General features: G+C 46.2%; 1 protein-coding gene and 1 long non-coding RNA gene across 7 annotated transcripts in view; one reads left to right on the plus strand and one right to left on the minus strand.

Moving 5' to 3' along the window:
- LOC146186488 (uncharacterized) overlaps positions 1-27,357 on the minus strand; it is a 92,222-nt gene that overhangs the window by 20,572 nt on the left and 44,293 nt on the right. For 4 of the 6 annotated variants that reach the window (XR_014708120.1, XR_014708122.1, XR_014708123.1 and 1 more), the window contains one exon: positions 308-383. The exons of 1 other annotated variant lie outside the window; for it this stretch is intronic. This is a non-coding gene — a long non-coding RNA (uncharacterized LOC146186488). Of the gene's footprint in view, positions 1-305; positions 384-27,357 lie in introns of those variants that run through there. One more of the 6 variants, XR_014708119.1, reaches the window with a different exon arrangement.
- LOC146186489 (uncharacterized) lies at positions 6,927-10,971 on the plus strand. Its single transcript, XM_084607222.1, has 3 exons — positions 6,927-7,214; positions 7,842-8,042; positions 8,974-10,971. Exons 1-3 carry the CDS (start codon positions 6,944-6,946, stop codon positions 9,357-9,359), a joined length of 858 nt encoding a protein of 285 aa, XP_084463348.1. The 5' UTR covers positions 6,927-6,943; the 3' UTR covers positions 9,360-10,971.

Below are 27,357 nucleotides of genomic sequence, written 5' to 3' on the forward strand. Positions count from 1 at the left end.
TTTATGAAGCGTTTTGGTTTCAGCCTACGGCGACGAACGTCAGTGTGCCAGAAGCTGCCCGGAGATTTTGAAGAGAAATTAATTTCTTTTCAACGGTACATCATAAAGAAGAGGCTTGAAAAGGGGTACGCACTTGGGCAAATTGGAAATGCCGACCAGACCCCAGTTTACTTCGATATGCCCATGGCGTACACAGTGGCCGAGAAGGGGTCAAAAGAAGTAAAAATGCGTACTGCGGGCTACGAGAAGCAACGTTCAACCGTAATGCTTTGTTGTACTGCCGATGGACGGAAGATGCCACCGTACATCATCTTCATAAACAGCAACATTGCAATGATGTGCTTGCAGCGTTGTGATTTGACAGCTTTGCATGAGCATTGGCACTGAAAAAAAAGGAGAGATATACACAAATACTGCAACCGAGTTGCAGCACAAACTCGAAATACAGACCCAGGTGTGCATAGAACTGTGACAGATATTGCGCATTTCCTATAAACCAATTACAGTTGAATCCCGCCACAACGAATACCGCCACAACGAAATTTCCGCGACAACGAATAATTTTTTATTCCCCGCGAGTATCCTATAAGAATTAATGGCCTAAATTTCTCTGCACAACGAACCATTTTTGCAGAGCGTTTCCGCTTCAACGAAATTTTCGCGTTCAAAATCGAACATGAAACTAGTTTTATTGGCGAGAAGTCCAAGTCAAATCCAAAGCCACATTAAGCATGAAATCACGTGATTGCAGTTCTGCCATTTTGGCTTTGTGTCGTGGTCGCGTTGTTCACTCGCTGCCTTTCTCTTCGACAACGACGAGTTTTCATCCGCAGGACACGATGGCAACGCAAGTGAAAAAACGCAAAACTCTTTCCCTTGAGCAAAAAGCTCAAATAATCGCCCAAGCACAAAGCGGAAGGAAGAAAGCGGCAATTGCTGAAGACTTCGGAATTCCTGCAAGTTCGCTGTCAACGATTCTAGGCAATAAGGACAGCGTGAGAATGGCACTTGCTTCAGGCACATCCTCGAAGCACAAAAAGGTGACGCGGCCCCTCCATGAAGAGTTGGACAAAGCAGTGTGCGTGGTTTGTGGAATCACGAGCCAGCAACGTCCCCCTGTCCGGAAGCATCGTCCAGCAGAAAGCCTTGAACTATGCATGCCTACTTGGCATTGATGATTTTAAAGCCAGCATTGGCTGGCTAAACCGTTTCAAGGCCCGCCATAACATCGTTTCAAGGCCCGCCATAACCGCGGGAGGTTAATTCAGCGGCTGCTTTTTAACACTGAAACCGGCCGAGACACGAAGGTGGACTTGTACGTGGCACTGCAGATTATGTCTGCTGCCTGGAGCACACTGGGGCGCTCAGTAATTGTGAACTGTTTCAGGCACGCCGGATTTGCCGAAGGTCGACCCGTACACTCTGCTGGCCTAACACCAGGCGTTACAGACGACGACGAAGAGGCGTCACCGGCTCCGGGGATCGCGGCCGCCTGGAAAACGCTGGGAGAAATAGGAACCGTGCCGCCTAATCTCGAGCTCGACGAATACATCGGCGCTGATGCTTGTGTTGTTGTTCACGAAGATGTGAGTGATGAGCAGATCATAAAAGCTGCCCGGAATGATAAGGACTCTTCCGATGAAGAAGACGACGACGTACAGGAAGCGCCGGCTGCGGCAACCGCCGTACAGGTGATGGACGCTTTTGATGTCATCAGGAATTTCGTTGCTGTCCGAGACGACGATGTTGCAATGGGTTTGCTGATCGAGTGCGAAAATCGCGTGACGGCGTTGCTCGCCGTGAAGCGTAAGCAAACCAAGCTTACAGATTTTTGGCATTAAACGCCTTTGCTGCTGCTTGGGCAATTCTTTCTGCGTTTCACGTCAAATTTTTGCGATAACGAAGTTCCGCGAGAACGAATTTTTTTTCGTGCACCGTGAATTTCGTTATAGCGGGATTCAACTGTATAGAACGCTGGTTGTGATCGACAAGGGGCGCGCGATGTATCATACAGCCATTTTAGAGCCCTCGCACGAAAAGAGTGTCGCGTGGCGAGTATAAAGCCATATTTTAGACGTTTTCCAGCCGCTTTATTGCATTTCCATGCTTTCACTAGCGCAAGTGCAGCACCGTAAGAATTCATTTTTACCCATTTGTATATTTTTCCACTATATCTTCACTTTATATCAATCTTCAGGACAGATTGAACTCCATTGGCAGATATAGGATCCCCCCATCTCCCACCCCTTCATTTTTGTTCTAAATGCTCAGTATTATTTCAAAGGACCTCCATGATGAACGTATTGTACAGGCACCAGATGAGTCCTTTCCCAGCCAAGATGACGAGACAGCTGTGGCTGCGTACACAGCCTTAATGAAGGATGAAATGAAAAAGCAGGTTCCAGACCTACGCAAACTTGCTTACTCCATGCACATAACTCGGGCCGCTAGAAGAAAATGGTTTAGCGAGTGCGCTCCCAGCGTAGGAGAAATCATTGCTATATGTATCCAACCCCAGCGACTGGAGAAATGGTAAGTATATCTAGAATTGTCGACTTTACGCAGATTCCGCTGCAGTGGCTAGGGCGCTCGACTATTATGCCCGAGGATTCGGGATCGAATCCCTGCCGCGGCAGCCGCTTTTCGATGGAGGTGAAAAGAAAGGCACCCGTGGGCTGTGTGATGTTAGTGCTAGTAAAAAAACCCCAGGTAGTCGAAATCGCCGGAGCTCTCTGCTACGGTGTCTCTCGTAGCATGAGTTGCTTTGGGACGTCAAACTGCATAACTTAAAACTAAACAAAATTTAGGTATTCATAACACTTACAAGGTGGAATTTTTAACAAAGGCATTTGCAAACCATGCAACAGCCTCAGCAAATTCGGCTGCTTCTTGCACCAGGCGGTAACTAACGTTGACCTAGAGAAAAACATCCAGAGTTTCATAAATAAGCTCGGGGAAAGGTGTCTACACCTCTGCAAATCAGAGTGATCGGGAAAGGCAGCTGTGCAGTGTTTTGAGGAGCTTTCTAAGCTGGAGGGAAACTCCAGAAAATGTGAGTACACAAGTTTCCCTGCACTTGTCATATTTATGATTCATTACTATCTGCTGTTGTTGGCACTGTATGCTAACAAGTGTTGGCGATTAAACGCTGCGACGAAAATATGGAAGTACTACCTAAAGACCACGAAATAGAAGGATCCCAGAATGGTAGCTGCAGTTTGATAGAACATTCTAACGGCGTACAGCTCAAGAGAGGCCATGGAAGGTAATATTATTTCGTCCATTGTTTCTCCCGCGGTTTTCTTCAGTTTTCTTTTCGTCAATGTGTGCTTTCTCCATTTTAACGTGAATGGCTAACAAAATTTGTGTTTTGTAGGGAAGTACCTAAGCAACCAGGTGGAAAGAAGAGCATTTGAAATCATCTGAATATATGACATAAAGGTAATAACTTTTCTTTATTAATCTCTTTGTCTTCTTGCTCCCTTTTATTGTCACTGAAGTGGTTTTAAAATCTGTCAATTCTGCAATACTTGCAGATCACCTTGCTCTTGATATGGTGGAACCTTTGCCACTAGTTGTGAAAGAAAAGGCGCATTTCCTGATGGGGCCAGTAAGTATAACTGTTTGCTATAGATTCCTTTATGCGCTTTAATTTCATTGTTTTGAATGCTGCATTCTATCCAGCAGTGAAGCGCATCCAAACGAACGCTGACGACGATATGTGGGATTTGAAGATGTCAAGGTGGAGTGCTTGGATGTCATCGTGGGACTTGTATATGCAATGGAGCTCTACTGGATATTCAATGTCAAATATTCACCGCGCAACAAAGACTTCTTCGCAGTGCTGGAGCATTTCTGCGGTCTAAAAAGCTCATCGCCACTCTGTCCATTAGCTGCCAGGGCGATTTAAGAGAGCATAGCCACACTGCCTTGAATTAAAAATAAAGCGAGTGTTTGGTGCCCGCAAATTTTGTCGTTATTGCTTTGAGACGGGTGCAAACAAGATATAAACCTTGTTTGCATATCAGTTTGAAGTTGCACCGTACTTTGAGCCGATGACAGTTGACCACATTTCAAATAATACAATAATTCTAAATTATCACAACTTCATTAAAATATCCAATATTCCCACAAATATTTCAGCTACCAATGCATATACTAGCTCCCTACAGGTAGTAATTGATACTAGGTATTTGCTGCAGTAACCACTAAGACGTACGTAGTGAGAACATTATGCCATGTAGTACTTTATACTAATGAGAACATTCTGCTGCTACCTTTTCAATGGCAACCCATAATATTATGTACTAGGTCTATATTCTAATAGGCATTAGGACCTACGTAGTATGAACCTCTAGGTGAGGTAGTATCGCGTACTACCTTCCAATGGCAAACTATAATGCAGGAAGGTGTTGTTCACTAATGTACTACTAACTGGCGCTAGTACTGTTCACTAACTTCCCAGGGCAGTAAATTTCCCTAGCTGTTTTTCACTGCCTCAAGTTACTAAGAAGGTAGTGATCTATGGGACAAGTAAAGGTTAGTGAATTCTCCAACCTTTTTTTTTTCAACAGCGTACAGGAGCACATCAGAAGCGCGCGCGCCGCAAAGGAAACGTCCGGGGCGTCTGCTTCTGTGGCTGGTGTTCTGCATGTTTCCCTTCCATTGCGCTGTTCTGTCCTACTATGTGTTGTTGACGATTGGTCACGGAGGAAAACGTGTGCATAGATATCTCGTGTCGTGCTTTCAAACCCCCTTACTGCATGCCATATTTTTCGTTTTTTCTTTCTCATTGCACGCTCTTTCTGCTGTCTATATCCCCATTTGAGCCTTTCCCTTAACGAGACGCACTATTTCTGCGCAGCGGGGAAATCATGTTAGCCGTACAAACGAGAAACCCACCCCGCTTCTTTTAAGTCCGGTTGATGATCTTGACCGATCGGTCGACGAAGGCTTGATGGCGTCGCACCTACTTTGAATACCCTTCCTCCAGGTGATCATAAGTATGTCACTAGGCATGGTTCTAGCAGTCTCGTAGCTTACATTGTATGTGGTTCAAAAGTTCAAGCTCAAATCAAAACGTAGTACTTATTCTGCGTATCTCATTTCGAGCGCAAATCGTGCGCGTCGCACACACAAAATCATCTCAAACTTCGACCATGGAGGTTTCTTTATCCGTCTGCAGAGCTTAGCTCGGAAACGTGCAGGAAGAGCCTCAAATGTTTTTTCAGTTTAGGGCAAATTAATGCAAATAGGATGCGTGAATTTGCGATGCTTTTGCAAAAGTGCAGAGGTTTTCAAGCTTGGATGTATGAGAGAAATGACGCTTCTCATAGTGAAGTTCTACGTCCTTATGCGATTTCCCCTTTATGTGAAGTCACTAAACTAAGTAGAGCTCTAAGCATAGCATATATAAAACACCCGAGGCTGAAAGGGTTGTGGGTGCCCCTCCGTGTCGCGTTCGAAGAAAGGTGCCGCGAAGAGACGGCACCAGCCCTTAACCACTCCCGGGTCGGAAACTGGTATCGGTCAGCAAAGACGACAGAGTCGACGCGGCTGAGGTGTAAGCCGGCGCCTAGCGCCCAGACAGTAGGGCATTGTTCGGTTAATCCCCCTCGAATCCCTGAATAGAAAGTGGGTGACCCTCCATGTCTCGTTCGAAGAAAGGCGTCGCGAAGCGACGGCACCATTTCTTAATCAGGTCAGCGAAGGAGACGCATTGTCAGCGGATGGTCAGGCGGGTTAGGAGTGAAAATGCGTGGGAGCAAACATCTTTGAGAGTTCCCATGGGGTCAGTTGCCACTAACCTTAAAAAAAAAGAGTAGCGCCATGGGTCGCCTGCCTGTATTGTTTCAGTGCGGGAGCAGCGCTGACCGGGCACGGGGCGAGGGTGAATTTTCTTCGCCCAATCACGCCACTTATGGCCAGTGATTGGATAGTTCAGGCCAAGGGGTGTGATCCCAAGGTGTAAACAGAAGTTGCCAAAGGTTCATATGTTGTTCTTGGTTGAGTCGTCTTAGGTCGGTGCCCTGCACCATCGGCTCTGCCGAGTTTGGGAGTCTCTCCCAGGAAGACAGGGAAACCAGTTCCCGTGTTTGCGATGTCTTTGCAATCTTGTATAAATGTACATTATGTAAATAATTGTACATAAAAGTCCAGTTCATCAGTCAAGGCCCTTCTGTCTCGCCCAAGACATCCGTTCTTGACAGAGAAGCACCGCTGGTGTAGCAGGCCCCTGCCTGGAAAACGAAGCAGTTCATGCCAACCCCTGGTTGGGATAACGGCGGTTAGAAATTTACTGGCGCAGTCGGACAGGAGGTCTCTACGGGTTAAGTAGAGGCAGAGGCGGACCGCCGTATTCAAGAACGGAACTTACACTACCACTTAAGGCTGCATTCTTAAGAACGCGGAAAGTGTAAGTGTAACTTTTCTGTGACGAACGTTCCAAAACAGCACTTATACTCAACTTATCCAAGTAGCCCTTTTAGAAATGCGTAAGTGCCATGGGAGCGAGGGTAAGCAAATATTATTGCATACACAATAAGTTTTTAAATTAATAAGAAACGTAAACGGTCGGACATTATCGAAAATAGGTAGCAAATGTCTTAACTTGCAATTTGACAATAAAAAAAAAGTTTATTGGGCTAGATTTACCGAATTATTGTTGCTTGTCTGGCCACAAATGGAGCCGTCACAATAGTAGTGCGTCTAGCAAAGCTCCCGTCGAAATTGCAACCATACTTTTTGTTCGCCCGCATTCATCGCTCGCAACGTTCTTCTTTCGTCTCGCTCCCCTGCCCTTTTATTGTAGCTGTTTCTGTTTTTATTGTATATATTTCGAGTTTTGTATTCATTGGTAGTGTATTGACGTTTGTAGTGTGTTTTATGTTTTCTCATTAACATAGTTTGCTTCGTGTTCTGTGCTGTGTCACGCGTGGTCGCGATGGAAAAGAGGAAAGCGAACTTTTCAGAAGAGGAGCGATCCATCCTCCTGAGCATCATTGAAAAGCACCGGCCAGTAGTAGAAAACAAGAAGACTGACGCAGTGAGCGTGGCGAGAAAGCGAAAAGAGTGGGAAATGATAGAACGAGAGTTCAACTCCCACCATAACGTGCGCCCACGTACATGGCTCCAACTGAAAAAGTGTTGGGAGAACTTGAAAGAGAAGTGGCGGAAAGGAAAAGCGGACGATACAAGAGAAATTTTTCGGACTGGTAAGTCCTGTTTTCTTTTATCCTGCGTTTTTTCGTTTTCTTTTTTTGTCTTTGTTGCTGTACCACAGCTCCAATTGCTTGCTGCGTGTACGTCCCGCCTAGCATTCAGCGAAAAGCTGCCATGCAGTCTCCTGCTTCATCTCACAAGCTCGAAGCTAGAGTATTAAAGGCGTTGTGCAACAGCATGGAACCTCACAACCTACATGAGTAACTATTTTGCTGCGATGTAATGCTTAAAGTGGTGAGCACAGTAACGTAGCACAGAGTTTGAAAACAGCTGTAATCCTAGCTTTTACTCAGCTGAATAGGGGTTGAAATTTTTGGCGCAGCTTGCAGCAAGCTTCAACACACCCGCTTTTGGAACGAGTGCTGTGTTTTACCCCACGAATTACTATGAAACGCACACAAGCATCGTGTGCCTGCTGTAGAGAAAGAATAGAAAGTGAATAGTAAACTTGCATGAGTAAACAATTTGCGATTTGATATGTTTTGAGCGTGCCCCAAAGTAACAGCATCACAGTACAAGCGCTGTGAAAACCGCTTCATTTCTAAACCTTCTTATCGCTTAATGATTTTCTGTGTAGAATTGCTCCAACTCTACTAACAGCGGTTTCTGCGATTTCCCAGGCGGTGGTTCAGCACCACCGAGCCAGCTGACAGACGAACTTCAGCGGGTCGGCGCTGTCGCCTCCCACATGGGAGTTCGAGTGCCAAACCCATTCGACAGCGACCGGGAGCGCCACCAGCAGGCTGAATCTACAGCAGTAACACCGTCTGTGGCCGCCTTGCTGTCGCAGACACAAGAAACTCCACTAGCAGGACCTAGTGGTACGCCTTTTCATTTTTTTGTACTCGTACTGCAGGAACCGAAAATAAATGCACCACTAAAATTCGAAATATATTTTTGCTGAGATATCGAAGCTGGTGGGCATGCACTGGTATGCATAACTTTTTCAACCATTTCCTTTATGTAGTAAGAATAGGCTATCCAGAAAAAAAAAATTGTAGCATATCCCTGCCTTTCGTGTCTCCCCAGATCTCCTCAGAGCTGGGGAGCTGCTGCTGTAGCTTCACATTTTATTTTTTCTTTGCATATAAACTTTTCTTATCAAAGTGTGTAAAGCTGCTCTAACATTCACAGTGCACACCCATGAGCATTTTTACTATGGCATCTGTGTGGTCTTATAGTATACCTGTGTGACCTTTATAACAAAAGATACATCTAAGTTTCAGATGCTTTACAATAATGGCCTGTGGTCCGAGCTGGTTCATGACTTGAAAATCATTACGGCGCAAAAAAACAACGCAAAACAGAGCATTTGATGTCCTTCTACATATTGTGTTGTTTTCTTTGCACCGTAGTGGTTTTTGGAAAGTTGCAGATGCACTACATAAACGTATCTGCCAAGCCATTGTCGGTCATAAATATATATATATATATGAGAACCGTATTCTAGAATTGATTCCCTCCAAAGTATAGACAATATGCCTGGTTTATTTCCATTGATATGTCGTATAAATTGGCTCTAACTGAAACATTGCTTGAGTTACTGCACAATGTAAATGATAAAATGTCTTCTGTAGAACACTGCATCATTGTAAACATGAAACACATCTCTCAGGCTGTCAATGCATTTCACATACTCATTTATTATGAACCATTGAAAGGTTTAGTGAACTGCTGTGAGAATTGAAGTGTTTCTTGATCCAAAGTATGCACCCTCACTGCGACATCTAATCCCAAGCACTTCTGCCTAAGATGATGCAGAGGACCCACACTGGTCCTGGCATTTCCATCAGGATGAGGTGCCAGAAATGGAGGAGGAGCTGGCCGATGCAGCTACGAGTACCTCTGCTGCTTCTGCCGAGCAACCGAGCCAGGCTGCATCAAGCATTCTTCCAGCCATCCCACCTACCCCAAGGGCCGTGCCAGCAACATCTGCTGCTCCGCTAGCTGCACCACCTATGACAGCATCAGCATCCGCTTCCTCAGAAGTGAGGGTAGGAGCTACCAGTCGCTCTGCCAATGCACAAAGGCAAACACTGATTGAGCGAGAGCTAATGGCTCGCCTCGCAGCCATTGAAAGTGAAAAAAAAAGAAAAGACGCGAGAACACTGTTTGAGGGTTCGGCTTCTGAAAGCTGAGCACAAAGATCGGTTAGCGAAAAGAGCCCAAGCTCATGACATTGAAATGGAGAATTTAAACTTGGATAGGGAATTGAAAAGGAAAAAAAAAACTCCTCCTTGACCTACAAATCAAAAAGCTTAATGGAAAGGAAAACTGAAAAGATCAGGTCAGAAATGGGGTAAGTATACAGAAAGTTTTCAATGAAAGCAGTCAACAGTCTGCAAGCCCAAGGTAAATGTAGGGGATACCTTTTTTATGCTTTTCTAGTTGATATTGAGAATATTGGTTGGTTGGTTTGTGGGGTTTAACGTCCCAAAGCGACTCAGGCTACGAGAGACGCCGTAGTGGAGGACTCCGAAAATTTTGACCACCTGGGCTTCTTTGGCGTGCACTGAAAGTATAAGGAAAAACAATGCGCAAATGGTGGGCTCATTTACAATCGACGCATTGTTTTTCTTTCCACTTTGCATTTAATAATCTTTCTCCCTAAAATCATCACATGACTAATTCAGGTAAATATCAACTACAAACATAAAAAAATATATCCCCTTGTTGACTTCGGACTTGCAGACTGTTGAATATTTTAATTGTATCATAACGAGCCCCTTTTTTCCGCTAAAGAGTTTTTTAGTAAAAAGATATCACCGCAACAATAAAGACAAGAGAGAATATTGAACCCGCGCTGACTAGCAACTGAAGATTTTATTGGAAAGAGCACAAATTGTACTCCATCTACAACCAAGAACACGTATGAGCAGTACTAACATCACAGTACTAACATGAGCAGTACTCACACCACACTTGTGGCACAAGGGACAAACTTCATTATTGATTTATCTGGCATGCTTTTTTTGTTATTCCTCTTTTTCGTCTTTGTTCTTTTTCTGCCTTGGATATCCTATCAACCATGTTGTAAAGTTTGCCTAGCTTATTAGATGCAGAAAAAAAAAAAAAAACATTACACCATATTTGCGGCCTGGTGCGGGTGCGATGTATAATTTTTCCTTCACGTGTGGAAAAAGATGTATAGGTCATACGGGAAGGTGCGTGAATACCCGCATATGTGAGTACAATACTTCTTTGGATGGGGCCCCTCCCTCGAATTTGGCCTTGCACTACTGGGAATGCCACCGTAAAACTCCTAATTCTAACAACAAACCATGCTGCGTGCTCTTTAAAGATAATATTATCTTGTACAAGCACCACAATGATTAACCAGAGAAACAGCGAAGCCCCCCCCCCCCCCCCATTTTGCATTCCTAAAAACCGCGACACATGCATTAGCACCCCGTCTTTTCTCGTTCGTGACTGTGAACTGCGGTATCTTGATAGTTCAGATTCAAGTTTTCAGGTATCGGTGCTGTTAGTACTACTCATGCATGCTCTTGGTTGTAGATGGAGAGTATATTTGTGTTCTTTACAATAAAATCTGAAGGGTCATGTCGAGGCACGGAAACCGTCGCTTCCACCCCCCGAACGTTCTTTCAATGGTGCAGCGAGTCCTTGTCTGTGATTTATTGTATCTGCAGAAAATAAAGTTTTTTTTTGTATGAGTGCTGTATTTGTGAACACTGCAGCGTCTGCTTACTTGTTGTCGACGTCTAGTGTTTGCTTGTGAAACACTGGTGCCCTTGCTGTAGGCCCATTTCCAGTCTACTTTGAGGGCAAGCGGCACACCTCGACACGGTTAATAGCAACAAGCCACTCTGAACACAGAAAATGTGTGACGTCATCTATATCAATTGCAATCATAATGCTACTGTGTCATGTGAACTCTTGTTTGCAACTTGGTTATCTCAAGTCGAGCTATAATTTCTAAAGTTACAGGTGTGTGAGGCATCTTGTTAGCCGAAAACAAAGTGAAAATACTGTTGTCGACGTCTAGTGTTTGCTTGTGAAACACTGGTGCCCTTGCTGTAGGCCCATTTCCAGTCTACTTTGAGGGCAAGCGGCACACCTCGACACGGTTAATAGCAACAAGCCACTCTGAACACAGAAAATGTGTGACATCATCTTTATCAATTGCAATCATAATGCTACTGTGTCATGTGAACTCTTGTTTGCAACTTGGTTATCTCAAGTCGAGCTATAATTTCTAAAGTTACAGGTGTGTGAGGCATCTGGTTAGCCGAAAACAAAGTGAAAATACTGTTGTCGACGTCTAGTGTTTGCTTGTGAAACACTGGTGCCCTTGCTGTAGGCCCATTTCCAGTCTACTTTGAGGGCAAGCGGCACACCTCGACACGGTTAATAGCAACAAGCCTCTCTGAACACAGAAAATGTGTGACATCATCTTTATCAATTGCAATCATAATGCTACTGTGTCATGTGGACTCTTGTTTGCAACTTGGTTATCTCAAGTCGAGCTATAATTTCTAAAGTTACAGGTGTGTGAGGCATCTGGTTAGCCGAAAACAAAGTGAAAATACTGTTGTCGACGTCTAGTGTTTGCTTGTGAAACACTGGTGCCCTTGCTGTAGGCCCATTTCCAGTCTACTTTGAGGGCAAGCGGCACACCTCGACACGGTTAATAGCAACAAGCCACTCTGAACACAGAAAATGTGTGACATCATCTTTATCAATTGCAATCATAATGCTACTGTGTCATGTGAACTCTTGTTTGCAACTTGGTTATCTCAAGTCGAGCTATAATTTCTAAAGTTACAGGTGTGTGAGGCATCTGGTTAGCCGAAAACAAAGTGAAAATACTGTTGTCGACGTCTAGTGTTTGCTTGTGAAACACTGGTGCCCTTGCTGTAGGCCCATTTCCAGTCTACTTTGAGGGCAAGCGGCACACCTCGACACGGTTAATAGCAACAAGCCTCTCTGAACACAGAAAATGTGTGACATCATCTTTATCAATTGCAATCATAATGCTACTGTGTCATGTGGACTCTTGTTTGCAACTTGGTTATCTCAAGTCGAGCTATAATTTCTAAAGTTACAGGTGTGTGAGGCATCTGGTTAGCCGAAAACAAAGTGAAAATACTGTTGTCGACGTCTAGTGTTTGCTTGTGAAACACTGGTGCCCTTGCTGTAGGCCCATTTCCAGTCTACTTTGAGGGCAAGCGGCACACCTCGACACGGTTAATAGCAACAAGCCACTCTGAACACAGAAAATGTGTGACATCATCTTTATCAATTGCAATCATAATGCTACTGTGTCATGTGAACTCTTGTTTGCAACTTGGTTATCTCAAGTCGAGCTATAATTTCTAAAGTTATAGGTGTGTGAGGCATCTTGTTAGCCGAAAACAAAGTGAAAATACTGTTGCCGACGTCTAGTGTTTGCTTGTGAAACACTGGTGCCCTTGCTGTAGGCCCATTTCCAGTCTACTTTGAGGGCAAGCGGCACACCTCGACACGGTTAATAGCAACAAGCCACTCTGAACACAGAAAATGCGTGACATCATCTTTATCAATTGCAATCATAATGCTACTGTGTCATGTGAACTCTTGCTTGCAACTTGGTTATCTCAAGTCGAGCTATAATTTCTAAAGTTACAGGTGTGTGAGGCGTCTGGTTAGCCAAAAACAAAGTGAAAATACTGTCGTCGATGTCCAGCGGTTGCAAGGAATTATACATTGTGACAAAGTCGCCAGAGGCAACAAAGACGATCTGGAACAGTGTGAAACCGGTCAAACATGGCTACAATTGTTCACGATAAATTTGTGCACAAGACGCCATCAAAGCGAAATATATCTAGGAACAAGAAAGTTAGTTGCTTCACGGCCAATGAAGGCACAAATACAACAAGGAAGTATGATGCTTATGGTGTTTTATTCATGTTGGCATACTGTGCAATGTTAGAGAACCATAGGTGGTTTAAATTTCTGGGTATCCAAGAAATAAAGAAAGGTAGAGCAGCGACTAACCAAAAGCTTGATGCAATTGACAAAAAGTTGGAAGGCTTCAATACGCTTGAGAGACAAGTCGACGAGAGCAATGAAAAAATAGCTGCACTAGTTCTCGACATCTGTGTTCCTCAAAACCTGAGTTGCTTTAGGGCAATGCAAACCAAACCAAATGCATTAATAAATCCCCAGGTGGTCTAAATTCACCAGAAAACTTCTAACATTGCCATAAAAAAATTGAAATACCAAGCAAATTATAAAACTGAATAATATTCAAAGCAGGACATTGGAATATTGTAATGATGCTGGGGTACAGAGGTTATTATGCATTAGGAGAGCAAACGTATAAAATTTCTTTACACATCCTGTCGCAAAACAGCTAATAAGGAACTTCATGATTGGCAGAAAGAAAGCATAAATATGCGGTCATCACACATGCAAGGAACACAAAAGATTCAAGCAAGAGCTTCAGTTCAGTGATGAGATTGTGTTCCTTACTTATATGATGGCTGTATGTTGGTGCGTTCTATCTGCAAATAAAGCAGCTGTGAGCTGCTCAGTCGTGTCTTCCTCCTGTCTGTGTTTCCCACCTTTAATCAAAGATAAAGAATATGGGTCTAGCACATTGATTCCGCTCAGTGAAAATACTGCGCAATGATCCTTTCTCTTGTTCTGAAACCACTTGTTGTGTGCATCAGTGGCACCAAGGGGGATGGCTGAGCTCCTCCAGAGTTAGGAATAGGCGGAGTGTTGTCACAAGTGGCATCATACTGCGCTGCTGGGGGGTTGGGGTCTCTGAGCAGCCTGCCCAGGTTGTGCAGTGCTGCACATGCTGTGATCACTATAGGCACTGTAGCTGTTTTAATCTGCAGCGTCATATCGAGGCATGGAAACCTTCTCTTCCATACCCCGAAGGTTCTCTCAATGGTGCAGCGTGTCCGTGTTTGTGACTTGTTGTACCTGCAGAAAAATAAAAGTTTTTCTTTATTGAGCCACTGCACTTGCCTTTGTTAAAGCTACAGCTTCAACTTACTTGTGCTGTGGACTCCCTTGTTGCACGTCATCTCTCAAAGGTGTCATCAGGTAGTGCCTGCACGCATAGCCCATATCACCAAGAAGGACACCAGGAATATTGCCCTGCTCGTACAGGACCATTGCTCGACTGTTATCGAAAATACGGCTGTCATGAGCCGAACCAGGCCAGCTGGCTACCAGGTCCAAAAATTGGAGGTTGGGCCCTGTTATTGCCTGCAAGAAGAAGTAAACTGGCTCTTGCAACATGTACTCTACTCGCATTGCTGCCAGTAATTATGGCCTATACGAGAACAGTAGTGGTCAGATGAATAAAAATTAAGGCTACTTGCGTAGTGCAAACGTTTGCACACTAGCCCAAGTACTGCCTGTATTTATATACATTTTAGGTCACTGCACAAAAATGTGGCAACGACACGGGAAATTCGTATAGTACTGTTTTGTTATATCGATGTCTACTGACACGAACTGTGAACAGCCTGTTGTATTGCTGAAAGCATGCACAACATATGGAAACCAAGAAAATACGGCAATAAGTTACATTTTGTATCTGAAACAGTAAACATTAATGATTACTTTATTTATTGCCAGGCAGTTATGGTGAAAACATTTAGCTATGCTTAAAATCATGAATTATGCTTGCATACTATAGTTCACAGCTATCACCCCTACTTTTCTGCAATTACTGTAAAATTCGTTGCTTTTGGCACAGTCAACAAAACGAAAAGCTGGCTTCTCCTACCTGCTCGCAAGCCTCTTTAAAGTTGGTTTATAGCTACCATGAACGTATCGAAAAACAACGGTACATTTCGCACTCTTTTCATATCTTGGTAATCAATGAAGCATGAAGTTCCAGAGCTATCAAAAAATATTGCGTCCTTTTTTGTTTTTTTCTCGATTCGCTGAATATTTTCGCTGGAGACATACCTGAACATTGATGGAAAAGTAGCCTTTCCTGTTCCGAAACACTTCCGCATCTTCTCCTCCCGGACTTTTTATCGGGATGTGGGTGCAGTCAATGCACCCGGTGACACCGGGAAAGTTTGCCACTGCATAAAACTGCTGCATTACCGCCGGGGCTTCGGTGGCGCTTGGCAGCTTGACGAGCGTCGGGAACAAAGTGCCGGCGATCATATATGAAATCCGTGCTATTATGCGGGACACTGTTGGTTGCGACACATTCACAAGGTCACCGGTGACAACCTGGAAGGTTCCAGCTCCGTAGAACCGCAGGGCCAGAAGTAATTGCAGGAGCGGCGGCACGGGGAGACAGCGTTCGTCGCTGTTGGCGCGAAGGGGAAGCCTTCCGAGCAGCTCCAGTACCGCTTCTTTGGAAAAGCGGTACCTGCTAAGGAATTCGGCGTCGTTGTATAACTCCATTGGGTTCTGCCGATCCCTGAGCACTGGCCGCGGTGCGCGTGCGTACCTGTACGCTCTGTCTTCGGCGATATCAGTTGCACGAACGCAGTAGTCGACGAAATCGGAAAAGCAGCGGTAGGAGTCGGCCATTTTGAATGCGAAAAAGCTGCACTTAAGCTAGGTAGGGAGCTACTTTTGGAAAGTTAACTTTTGGGGCCGATAAGTGCGGTTTTAAGTGTGGCTTAAGTGCAAGTGTTGTTCATGAAACGCGTTAAGTGCCGATGAGTCACTTAACTTGTAAGTTAAGTTTAAGTTTAGTTCTTGAATACGGCGGGGAGACTGAAGGTGACGGCAAGCAAGCTCCAGTCATCGGAGCAGAGACAGCAACAAGGCCCACGGCGGTGGACCAGCGACGCAAGGCAACCACTGCTTGGGATAATCAGAACAGTGACTGAGCTATTGACAGGCACAAGCAAGACGACAGCAGCGGGCTCAACACCAACGGCGGCACGGAGGTGACCAGGTGTCAGGCATCAAAGGTTGAGTACCTTCTTGTTTCGTGCCGGCTTGAGCATTGCTGTCCAGATAGGCTTGGGTAGGTTGCATGGAGACACACTTCGCCCATTTAAACCCTAATAGGCAGAAAGCGAGGGCGATGAGTGACACAGATGACACATTACTCGGTGAAGGCGAGTCTAGCGAGACGGAGGAGACTTCAGTAATCCCAGAGGCGTAGGAGATGGAAGGTATGAACCCAAAAATTCAGGCCGAACTACTGCTGGCTAAGGAGAAACGTCAGCTAGCGAAATTGCAACTAGAGTTCGCACAGGTGAATCGGCGAGGAAGCGCTGGAGATGGCTTTGGTAGTGGTAGAGAGGCACAGTGAGCTGCGACACTATTAAAAATTGCTCGCGGGATACTCCCAAAGTTCCTGAGTGACGTGCAAGTGCCAGTCTGGTTCGAGGCGGCGAAGAACGCATTCGAAGCATACGATGTACCGAAAGAACGGTGGTGCCAAATTACTTTCTCACTCATGGCGGAGAAGGTGCAGTTTCTGTCGACTCGGCTAGCGCCAACGTAAAAAAAGCCGTGCTAGAGGAGCTGAAACTTTGAGTGAACAGTATCTCAGCAGGTTTCAAGGCGCGAAGAAGTGGAACGCTGAAGGATGGAGAGCATACGCGACTCGACTCCACAGCTATTTGCGCTTCTACGTAGATGAGTGGAATGTTACTACCTTTGAGCAGCTACTGGAACTATTAGTGGCAGACCAATTGAAAAATAACCTCTCAGAAACAGCATTAAAGTATGTGATGCTGCAAGAGGGCACAGGGTGGCGAACCTTCGAAGATGCAGAGGGAAAAAACAGTGCCGACAGAGGGGTAGAGCAGAAAAGCACAGATAAGCAAAGTACAGACGCAAAGAAGCAGGTTAGGGAACCTCCTAGATACGTTCAAGGTCGAGCACAAGGGACACACCACGACAAAGGGGTTGTTGCTTCATCTGCGGAACAGTAGAACATCAAAAGGCGAGCTGTCCACACGCTAAAAAGGAGGACACACGAAACACACTAAAGGAACAGGCTGTCCGCACGCGTGGCGATACGGGAGGAGGCGGCAGCGCAGCACCAGCGTGAGCCGCTAACGCTTACGTGTCAGGTTGGGGACATAGTTCGAGAGAGTGTTGTGCCGCCTGAACTGGTGAAACCTCACGGGACGATTAGCTTGATCTCCGCGTTCGGGGAAAAAGTACAGGCGAGGTTGATGGTCCTACCCCTCACGTTAAAGAGAAACGCGGGCGCATTTGCCGACAGCCAAGAGGCCGTGCCGGTCCTGCGTGCACTGATAGAGAGGCTGGTGTCACAGACTGTTTGCTGCCACAGGGAACTTCTGCAGTTGGCACACAAGTCAAACTGGGGAGGACAAAGACAAAATCTAGGATAAAAACCAGTTTCTATTGACTGGGCGTAGAAAACGAAGTCAAGCGGCACAGTGACAGCTGTTACAATTGTCAAACAAGGTCAGACTTGCGCCAAGCAGACAGCGTACCAATACAACTCTTGGCGAGGCCAAGGTATCCATTTCAGCAGATAAATGTCGATATCATGGGGCCGCTGGAGCCGGCATCAGGTAGGGGCCACAAGTATGCGCTGCGTCATTGACTTGTGCACACGCTGGTCAGAGGTCGTCTGCTTGCGTTTGCTGAGCGCTAAGGCTACTTCCGACGCCCTTCTAAAGGTGTTCAGTAGGACAGGAATCCCCGAGATGGTCTCGTCAGACTGCGGAACAAACTACCTCAGAGCTAACCAGAGTTTTAATGAAGCTGGGGTGTTCCCCTAGATTTTCGACGCCGGGTCATCCGGAAAGTAACGGATCTGTCCAATGCTGGAACAGAACGTTCAAAGCATGCTCTATAATGTCGTTCAGAAAGAAGGCAGAAACTGGGACAAGTTTGTGCTGTTCCTGTTGTGGGCATACCACGAGGTACCGCACGACACAACAGGGGTAGCCCCGTTTGAGATGCTGTATGGGAGGCAGCCAACCAAACGGCCCGCTCAGCATAGTAAAGAAACCTTGGATAGGAGAAAGTGAGTGTCCAGTAAACTTCAGGCCCTCGCCGGCTCAGTACATGATAGACCTGAAAGGTTGTCTAGAAAGAGCGACCGAAGCCGCAAAGGCCGTGAGCTTAAGGCAGCAAAATGCGTACGCCACGCAGTTTAGCAAGCGAACGACCGCGAAAGAGCCCGGAAAAGGGGAGGCTGTTTTAATATTCGATCAACAGCACCAAGGCAAGATGTTCCCAAAATGGAAAGAACCGGGTACGGCAATTGAAAGGTACCGCGACCATTCCCATTTCATACAGATGCAAGAGGGCGGGCGGTAAGAAGCTAGTGTATGCGAGCAAGATGCGTCCCTATGTTAGTCGGGTGATGAGTGTAGATAGGCATAATGTTTGAGGGGGACAGCACGTTCGGTGACGTAGAGTATACGCCTTGACCGTTGGCTGCACGACCTGTAGATGCACGTCCGTCGCGATTGTCCATTTATTTGAACACGAGCAAAACCGCATTCTGGAAGTATTCACGGAACACGCGGAACTTTTTAATGATAGGCCAGGGGTGGCGGTGGTAAAACAGCAAGAGACCGTGCTGCAGGAGGGATTTACGCCCAAGGGGCCCTACCCCTATCGCGTGCCGGCAAGCCTAATGGCTGAGGTAGGGAAACAGGTGTTGAGACAAGATGAAGGTCGAAATTTGGCTCTAAAACTGCTTGCCGCTGCTATAACAAGTGCATTTTCTCATGTTGAATCTTCTAACAATGATTACAGAGAACTTCTTGGTGGGCTAGTTGGTAACTGATCATCTTAAATTTAAAGGTGCCAAACCACACGCACATACACGAGAAGAAAAACTGATTTATTTAGTATAAAACACGTGCATACAGTAGAATCTCGGTGATACGAACTCGGCTGATACGAAATTCGGTGTGATACGAATTTATAAAATTCCCCGGCCGAATTGCATTGCGTTCAGTGGGCAAAAAATCGGATGTTCCGAACACTTTTTCTTTTCGCTACGGGTGATACGAACTTCAGTATCACGACCGGTCGAGACCCACGCACACACGCACAGCGAGAAAAGCGTGCGCAGCGGCGCAGCACTGATAGCACGGATCACGCACACGCGCGCGAAAGAAGAAAAAAAAATACAGCGAGAAAAAACCGGCTTGGCAACCCGCGGCAGCAGCGAAGTTGGCGAAGAAGGCAGCGATATCTTGCCCCCCCCCCCCCTCCTGCTCTCTCTTTCTCTCCCCTCCCCCCGCATTTTTTTTTTATCTCGTTGTTGCTTTCTGCTACTGGTGTTGTGCGCACGGCCTTGCGGCCCTCTCCACATTTCTCCGCCGCCCCGCAGGCCACGCTCTTCCGCTTTCCGGAGTCTCCGCTGCAACGGCAACACGTTGCTTCGTTTTCTCGTTTGTTGAGGCTGACAACGCGTTGATAGCGCGTCGTTTTGTGATCATCTCAGCAACGCGAAAAGGTACATCATACTGCAATGTCACGGAAGAGAAAGGCGCTGACCTTTAAAGACAAATTGGAAATTTTAAATAAGGTGGACAAAGAGCCCAAGAAAAGGCGCACTGACATGGCCAAGGAGCTAGGCCTGCCGCTGTCAACGATCGTTGGTCAGCGCGACCAAATTATGCAGAATGTGCAGCACTTCGCGATGAATTCTAAAGAAGCCAAAACTGCCCACCATGTGAAGTTGGAAGAGGTTCTTCTAACGTGGTTCAGAGAGGTCACGGCGGCCGGCGTCAACATCGACGGAAAAGTGCTTCGTGAGAAGGCAGCGGACATCGCACTCACACTTGGAATTGATGATTTTCAGGCCTCCGGTGGATGGATTCACCGGTTCAAGGTGCGTCATAATCTTTCATACAAGACCGTTTGTGGCGAAGGAAAAAAGGTCGACGCCTCCGCCGTGGAAGACTGGATGACAACCACACTGCCGTCTTACATAGCGGGATATGAGGCACGTGATGTTTTTAATGTAGATGAAGCAGGGCTGTTTTACAATCTCCAGCCCGAAAAAAGTTTGTGCTTTAAAGGCGATGCCTGCCGGGGCGGACAAAAGAGCAAACAACGTATCACAGTTTTGTTTTGTTGCAACGCCGACGGATCGGAAAAGATGCCGCTGACAGTCATTGGCAAATATCAAAAGCCCCGATGCTTTAAGGCAGCCGGTCGATTGCCCTGCGTCTACAAGGCGAACAAAAAAGCATGGATGACGTCTTCTTTGTTTATGGAATTCGTCACGTACCTCGACCGCAAGATGTCTTGCCTCAACAGAAAAATAGTTTTGCTGCTGGACCAGTGCACCGCCCATCCAAAACAAATGACACTACAGAGTGTTAAGGTGGTGTTCCTGCCCCCGAACGCAACAAGTCATTTGCAACCACTGGATGCTGGGATTATAAGGAATGTTAAGCACCATTTTAAAGCTTTGTTGGTGCGCCGCCTCCTCGCGAAGATTGAAAGGAAGGACGCGAATCTCCAGATCACTCTTCTGGACGCTGTGCATTTTCTTGCAATTGCCTGGGATCGCGTCGTTCCTACGACCATCGCCAATTGTTTCGCGAAGTGTGGGGTTTTCAAATCTGCTGTGGCTACTGCCTCGCAAGTGCCAGACCCGATTCCCATCGATGTCTGGAATCAACTTGACGTCGACTGTTGCGTCGACGATTTCGTCACCGCGGACGACGACCTCGCCACCTGTGGTCTCCGCACGGTTGAAGATATTGCGGAGGAAACGTCATCACAGCCTGGCATTCCATGCAGTGACGAAGATGACGACGACCAAAGCGTTGATGACCCGCCGCCGACGGCAGCAGAAACGATGCACGCCATCGATGTTCTGCGGCGCGCCGTGACCTCCGAGTCTGTGCGGGAGAAGACAGCGGCCCAATTTTTCAGTTTTCAAAATTCTCTGTTATCAGATCTCGCGGAAAAAAAGGTGCAGAAGGATATACGCGATTTCTTTCAACGAAAATAAATATTTCGTACCTGTTGGAAGGCTTGAAAACGAATTTTGCTCGTTTTTTGGTGATACGAAATTTCGGGTGATACGAAAATTTTCGTCTCCCTTTGAATTTCGTATCACCGAGATTCTACTGTATATACCACTGCTGCATTCATCGACGTGTCGTTGACGTACAAATTGTCTTTTTTTCTGAGACCCACACATCAGAAAAACACGGTTCACAAGTGTTTAAAGGGCAGGATCTGATATGCTTCGGTGAATTGGGGCTCTTTATTTTGCTCTACGTTTCGTTCATGTTCCCTGATTCACTCAATAACACATCACCCTGTTTGTATCATGTAGGAAGAACCGCAAAAAGAGGGAAACTTCATAAACAATCAATCCCTTCAGCACATTTCATGAATGGTCGTTCATGCCTGATACCACAGCCTCTTTCCTTTTCTTTTTGCTATTCAAACGCAAAGCCTTCCGAGCTTCGAGCTCGAGTCGAGGTTTGGGTACGAATATGGTGGTCACTCTTGTAATATGTTTATAGAGGACACTCAGGCCTTCCTTGCTCTAATTGCTGCAAGCAGATTTGCAGACTCTAAGCAATGATAGTGTTTATAAATATCTTTGGATTCCTACGCCATGCTAAAAAGATCACGAAAGCTGGTGAAGAAATTGGAGGCGCTTCTGGAGGCTCCAAGACCTGAAGATGATCCAAAGGCAGAAACAGTAAGCATTTGCTCTTTGAAAAATATCTTTGGTAGTTTTATGACCTGTTGTCGCGATTTCGCATCACACCGGTTTTAAGCCGCACCACCAGAAGATAACATCTGTAGCCACTACCCCTGTGCTCAGAGGGAATCCACAGATGCTTGGCCACATGTGGAAAAGGCAGCGCCATCTACCCTTTATTCGGTAAAGAGCAGACGGCTTTCATTTCTCGAGTTGATGCCGACGAAGAAAGTTTCCCAGAACCTATCGATTGGCATCCGACTCCATTCAAGGTATGTAAGTATTTTGAATATAAGAAAATATTGCCTAGCGGGCACTTGGTTGAATAACGCAGATCGCGCAAGTAATTTGTTTTTGAAGATTAGTTGTTTTTCCAAGCGTCCGTCGCTTTGTCGCATTTTCGCATCGCACCGATTTATGCACAACTTCATCTTCCTTGGGATGTGGCCAGGGAACTAGTAATTGTTTTTTTGCAGTCACTCAATGCTTTTCGTTCGTGATGGACACCAGAAAGTTCTACGGGATCAGGGTTCCACCCGTTGAAGAAAGTGAAGATAGCTGCCTCAGCGACAGGGATTCCGAATACAGCCCCGACACGGAATATGCTGCCCCAGCAGATCAATCTGGGCAGTCCGGGAGCGACACAGGTGCGCAATGTTTTTGTTTGTTGGGCGAGTTGCATTCTGCCGTAACATGAAACGCCGTCAGCGTTTCTTCGTGTTGTATTGCAGCGGCGCATCCTTGCAGTGGCGCGTCCGTTTCTTTATCAAGCCAAGGTTGTAGGACTTCTCAAATGTGGTATGCCGACCTCGCAATGATTTCTTTTTCTTTTTTGCAGATGACGAAGATGAAACCGAACAGCCTTCAACGTCAAGTGCAAGGGGTTTCCTCTGGAAGCAAGCGAACGATCCGCGGACATGCCACCCTGAATGGGAAGACGGTCTCCCAGACCCTCCAGATGAGCCGAAAGCTCCCATTTAGTACTTCCGCTATTTTTTTGACAAGCTTCTTGCCGAGATTACAGACCAGTCCAATCTCAATGCAGTACAGAAGAATGCCAACAAAGCATTAAGCCTAACAAGCGCTGAACTAGAGCAGTTTCTTGGCGCCACAATGTATATGTCCATATACAGGCTTCCGCGATCGCGCATGTACTGGAACCACGAGATGAGAGTAGAAAAAGTGGCAGAGGTTATGTCGCGTGACAGGTGGCAAGCCATAAAGAACAACGTTCACTTCAACGACAACAATCTATTACAAGCGAATGCTGGCAAAGACAGGCTCTTCAAAATTCGACCACTCTTTGACAATCTGCTGCCCAAATTTCAAATCCTTCCAATGTGTCACAGATGCTGGTGGTCGACGAGCAAATTGTGCCGTTCAAAGGCCGCTCGTCACTCAAGCAATATGTCCCTAGCAAGCCTCACAAGTGGGGCTACAAGATTTTCGTACTTTGCGACACCCATGGACTGGTCTATGACTTCTCTATTTACACAGGGGAGATCCACCCTGTTGCTGGATTACCTGACCTTGGAGCAAGCTCTAATGTTGTGCTCGAGCTTTCGCGCTCCATCCCAGAGAACAAGAGCTACTTGCTCTTTTTTGACAAGTGGTTCACGTCCATAAAACTGCTCGTAAATTTGCATCAGCGCGGTATTCTAGCCATGGGAACTGCGCGCGCAAACAGGATTTCTGGATGCCGACTGCGCAACGATGCAGAAATGAAGAACGGAAGAGGAAGCCATGTGGAAAGGGAGGCTACTATTGAAGGAGTCAAAGTCCGAGTAGTGAAGTGGTACGACAGCCGGGGAGTGAACATTGCCAGCACATTCCGGAGTGCCGAGCCACTAGGAAGCTGCCAGCGGTACGACCGCAAGAAAGATGCGAAGTTCAGCAGCCAGCCATTGTGAAGACTTACAACACTTTTATGGGTGGAGTCGACCTTCTAGATGGGCTCATGGTGTACTACAGAATTTTTCTGAAGTCGAAGAAATTCTACCTGCGATTTTTTTTTCATTTTGTTGACATGGCTGTTGTAAGCAGCTGGCTGCTCTACCGCAGGGATTGTGATGCTCTAGCGATCCCAAAGAAAGAGCAACTAGATCTTTTAGCATTCAAGGCTTCTCTGGCCAGCTGCCACTGTAATCAGAACAAGGACATGTTCAAGTCCGTCAAGACAAAGTTGGCCGCTGGCTTGAAGTGTCACAGCAATGACAACGGTGCAAAATGCCTGGCTGCAAAGGCCAACCTGTTTCTGTTGCAACCTGTTGCACAAAGTGCAAAATTCATCTGTGTATAAATAAAAATTCAAATTGTTTCATATCTTTTCACAAGGACTGATGTACATATGTGCTGAGCACAAAGAAATGAGTTCTGAAGTGTGTTTGAAAATAAATATTTTCTGATGTATTACGACCTGTTGTCGAGTTTTTGCGACATAGCCATAACTTTGTTCCTGAAACCCCGACATGCATAAAAGTTGCTGTGCAACTTCCTCGTAAGCAGACTATAAAAAGCCACAGCAAAAATATTTTTTTATGCAGTACGCTAAATTCAGGCTAGAAAAGAGAGTAAGAACATTTAAGAACAAGTAAGAACATTGCGCCACATTGAGAGACTTCATCCAAAAAGCTCACTTCAGCCGCCCTGTTGGTGTCGGTTTTCTTGCTGGAGTCACTAGAATGCACCATGCGGTCTTTGAATGGCTTCTCCCAATCTTGAACCGCCTCCACAACAGTAGGGTATTCTCCGGACTTTGGCCCGCGAAAGGAACGGAATGTAGCAGCAGACGCAAAAAGCCTGCTTCTTTGTTTTCTCCAGACTCTCACGCACTTTTCTGAGACTCCTAACTTCCACCCCACTGCGACGTTTTCTGACTTGGCGTAAAGGATGACTTGCTGTTTGAAAGCCGCGCTGTACTGTTGCTGAGGATGCGACAGAATCTTGCAGGGCGTCCGCCTGGCAGCGACACAAACCACATACACTGCTGTTGGCTGTCACGTAGGCGGTGCGACGTGTAGAAATGGCGAAAAGCAGACAACGTTGCACAACACTTAAAAATGGTTCTCGGCCCATGTGACTGGTCATGTTTTGTTTGGTCTGGTTTGTGGGGTTTAAGGGGGGAGGCTACCCTTGAACACCAACTTTTTTATTTCTTGAGGTATTCGAATGAAATTTTCAGGGTATGCTCATAGTACATACATTTGAAGAACTACCAAGTTTCATGGAGCTGGGCTCATCGGTTCTCAAGTTAGAGGAGTATATCAAGATAGTTTACATAGGTCCCTAGGGGCGGGCCTGGAGAATTTGCAAAATGTGCTAGCAGTGTGAAATTTGTTATGGTCATTCCTGGATAGTTTCCCCAGGGCAAGACAATTCCCTTTTTCCAAATTTCCTCTCCGAAAAATTTTAGTACAGCCCCAAATTTAGTGTTCAAATTTACACCTGACTTAACGATATTTTAATTGACTGCCCCTAATTACACATGAAATATTTTGAAAAAAACGAATTGTCTTGCCCTCAGAATTTTACTTAGGTATATAACAAAAAAAACCTCATGAAAATCCAATAAGCGGTTCTTGAGCTATGACTTTCCCTAGCAGCCACACCGTGAAAAAAGTTGATTCTGAGAAAACGGCTCTCAAAGGTTGAGAGAACAATAACTTTTTTGTTTCTCAAGTTATCATGATGAAATTTTCAAGACAGGCTCATGACATTAACAAATGAAAAACCACCAAGTTTCATAGTATTGTGCACGCTAATTCTCAAGTTACAGAAGCATATCAAACTGGTTCGAATAGGTCCTTTATATCAAGCCTGGAGAAATTGTGAAAGGCACTGGCATTGTGCAATTTGTCATGCTGATTCCTAGATAGGTTCCTCAGGGCAAGACAAAGCCCTTTTTCAAAATTTTCTTGCTGAAAAATAGCATAGAATTGGATTTTTTGTTATCAATTAGACCTATGTTGATTAACCAAATTAATTATGACAAATTCCAGACATAATATTTTGAATACATGGGCTTGCCTTGCCCTCAAAAATTTATTCAGGTACAGTCGAGCCCACTTATAAAGGCCCCACTTAAGACGAACACTCGCAATTATCACGAACAAGTCCGGTGCGGCCGTCAAAATATACATTAGGGCTATGGCGCTCCGTCGATCTTGGCTACAGCGAACATCTGTGCGACTAGCCGATCAGCTACAGCGAACGCCTTGGTGCCGCGGACCACTTTCCACATGCTGAGATCCGTCGATCCTGAGCCCTGCAAGCCGCGACAATCGGCATTCCCGATTCCCCCGCGGCATTTCGCCCTAGCTTGGTAGGCGGCGCAGACGCAGCAAGCGGTTTCCCGGTTTATCTATCGCGGCATCTCGCCGGAGGAACAAGAAGCGGCCCAAACGCGACAAGCGACTTCCCGGGTTATCTTCCGCGGCATAAACGCCGAAACGAAAAAAAAAAAAAAAAAGTTAGCAAAGTCTGCACTGAATGCGTGTCGCACCTCGAGGCAGCCAACAACGACAGCAAAGAGCCGTAGCAGACGACGCGGGGAGGCGGAGACCGACGCGTCAGCGGCCGCAGCAGCCAATAGTAGTCGCCCGATCCCCCGCGTTCTCGCGGAGCGCGCGCTTTGCCCAATCGCAGCCTTGAATTCGAGCGCGGGAAACTTGAAAGCCGCCACGAGGCTCTCAATCGGTAGCAAGCCACGCCTCGACCGCGCCGCCGTCGCCGCCGCCGAGGGTGGCAGAAGAAAGCGCAAGAATTCACAAACAAAACAAGACCAAGATGGCGGCGCTCAGTTGGGCGGGAGAGGAATGGTGCGCGCGCGAAGTTTGGGAATTTTCGGCGCTTGCTCGCTGCTCCGCGGCTGCCGCCGCTTGTTAAATAATTAATTTCGAGCATTTCTACGGCGAGTTGGGCATTGATAATTACAGAAATGGTAGTTTATAAGACATACTACCGGAATATATAATCTTCCAAAAATCGACTTTTTCGCGATTTTTCGGTTTTCAAAGGTCGCGTCCCCCCTTAACGTTGCGACTCAGGCTGAGAGACGCCGTAGTGGATTCCGGAAATTTCGACCACCTGGGGTTCTTTAACGTGTAGTACTGACATCGCACAGCACACGGGTGCCTTGCTGTTCGCCTCCATCGAAAAGCGACCAACGAGGCCGGGATTCGATCCTGCGCCCTTGGAAACAGTAGTTGAATGCCATAACCACTGCACCACCCCGTCGGCGGATTGGATTTTTAGCTGTCCCATTTGTATTAAACATTGACAGCCCACCCGGCTTTAGCAGTTTTTACGTGGAACGCCCACGGTTTGTCGATAACAAGTTGCTATCGTATTAAAACGAACCTTTGTTGCATATCTCAATTAAATTAGTTTTTTTTAAGCAGATCCACTTTCACACCGTGTCTAATAACTATTATGAAATTACGAGCGCACAGGGCATGGTATTATCTGCGGCTCGGTTGAAATTACTTTTGACCTAGCATATAGGCAGACTTCAAGGC

Source organism: Amblyomma maculatum, chromosome 6 (assembly GCF_055883805.1).
Source record: "Amblyomma maculatum isolate TAMU_Amacu chromosome 6, ASM5588380v1, whole genome shotgun sequence".
Lineage (NCBI taxonomy): Eukaryota > Metazoa > Arthropoda > Arachnida > Ixodida > Ixodidae > Amblyomma > Amblyomma maculatum.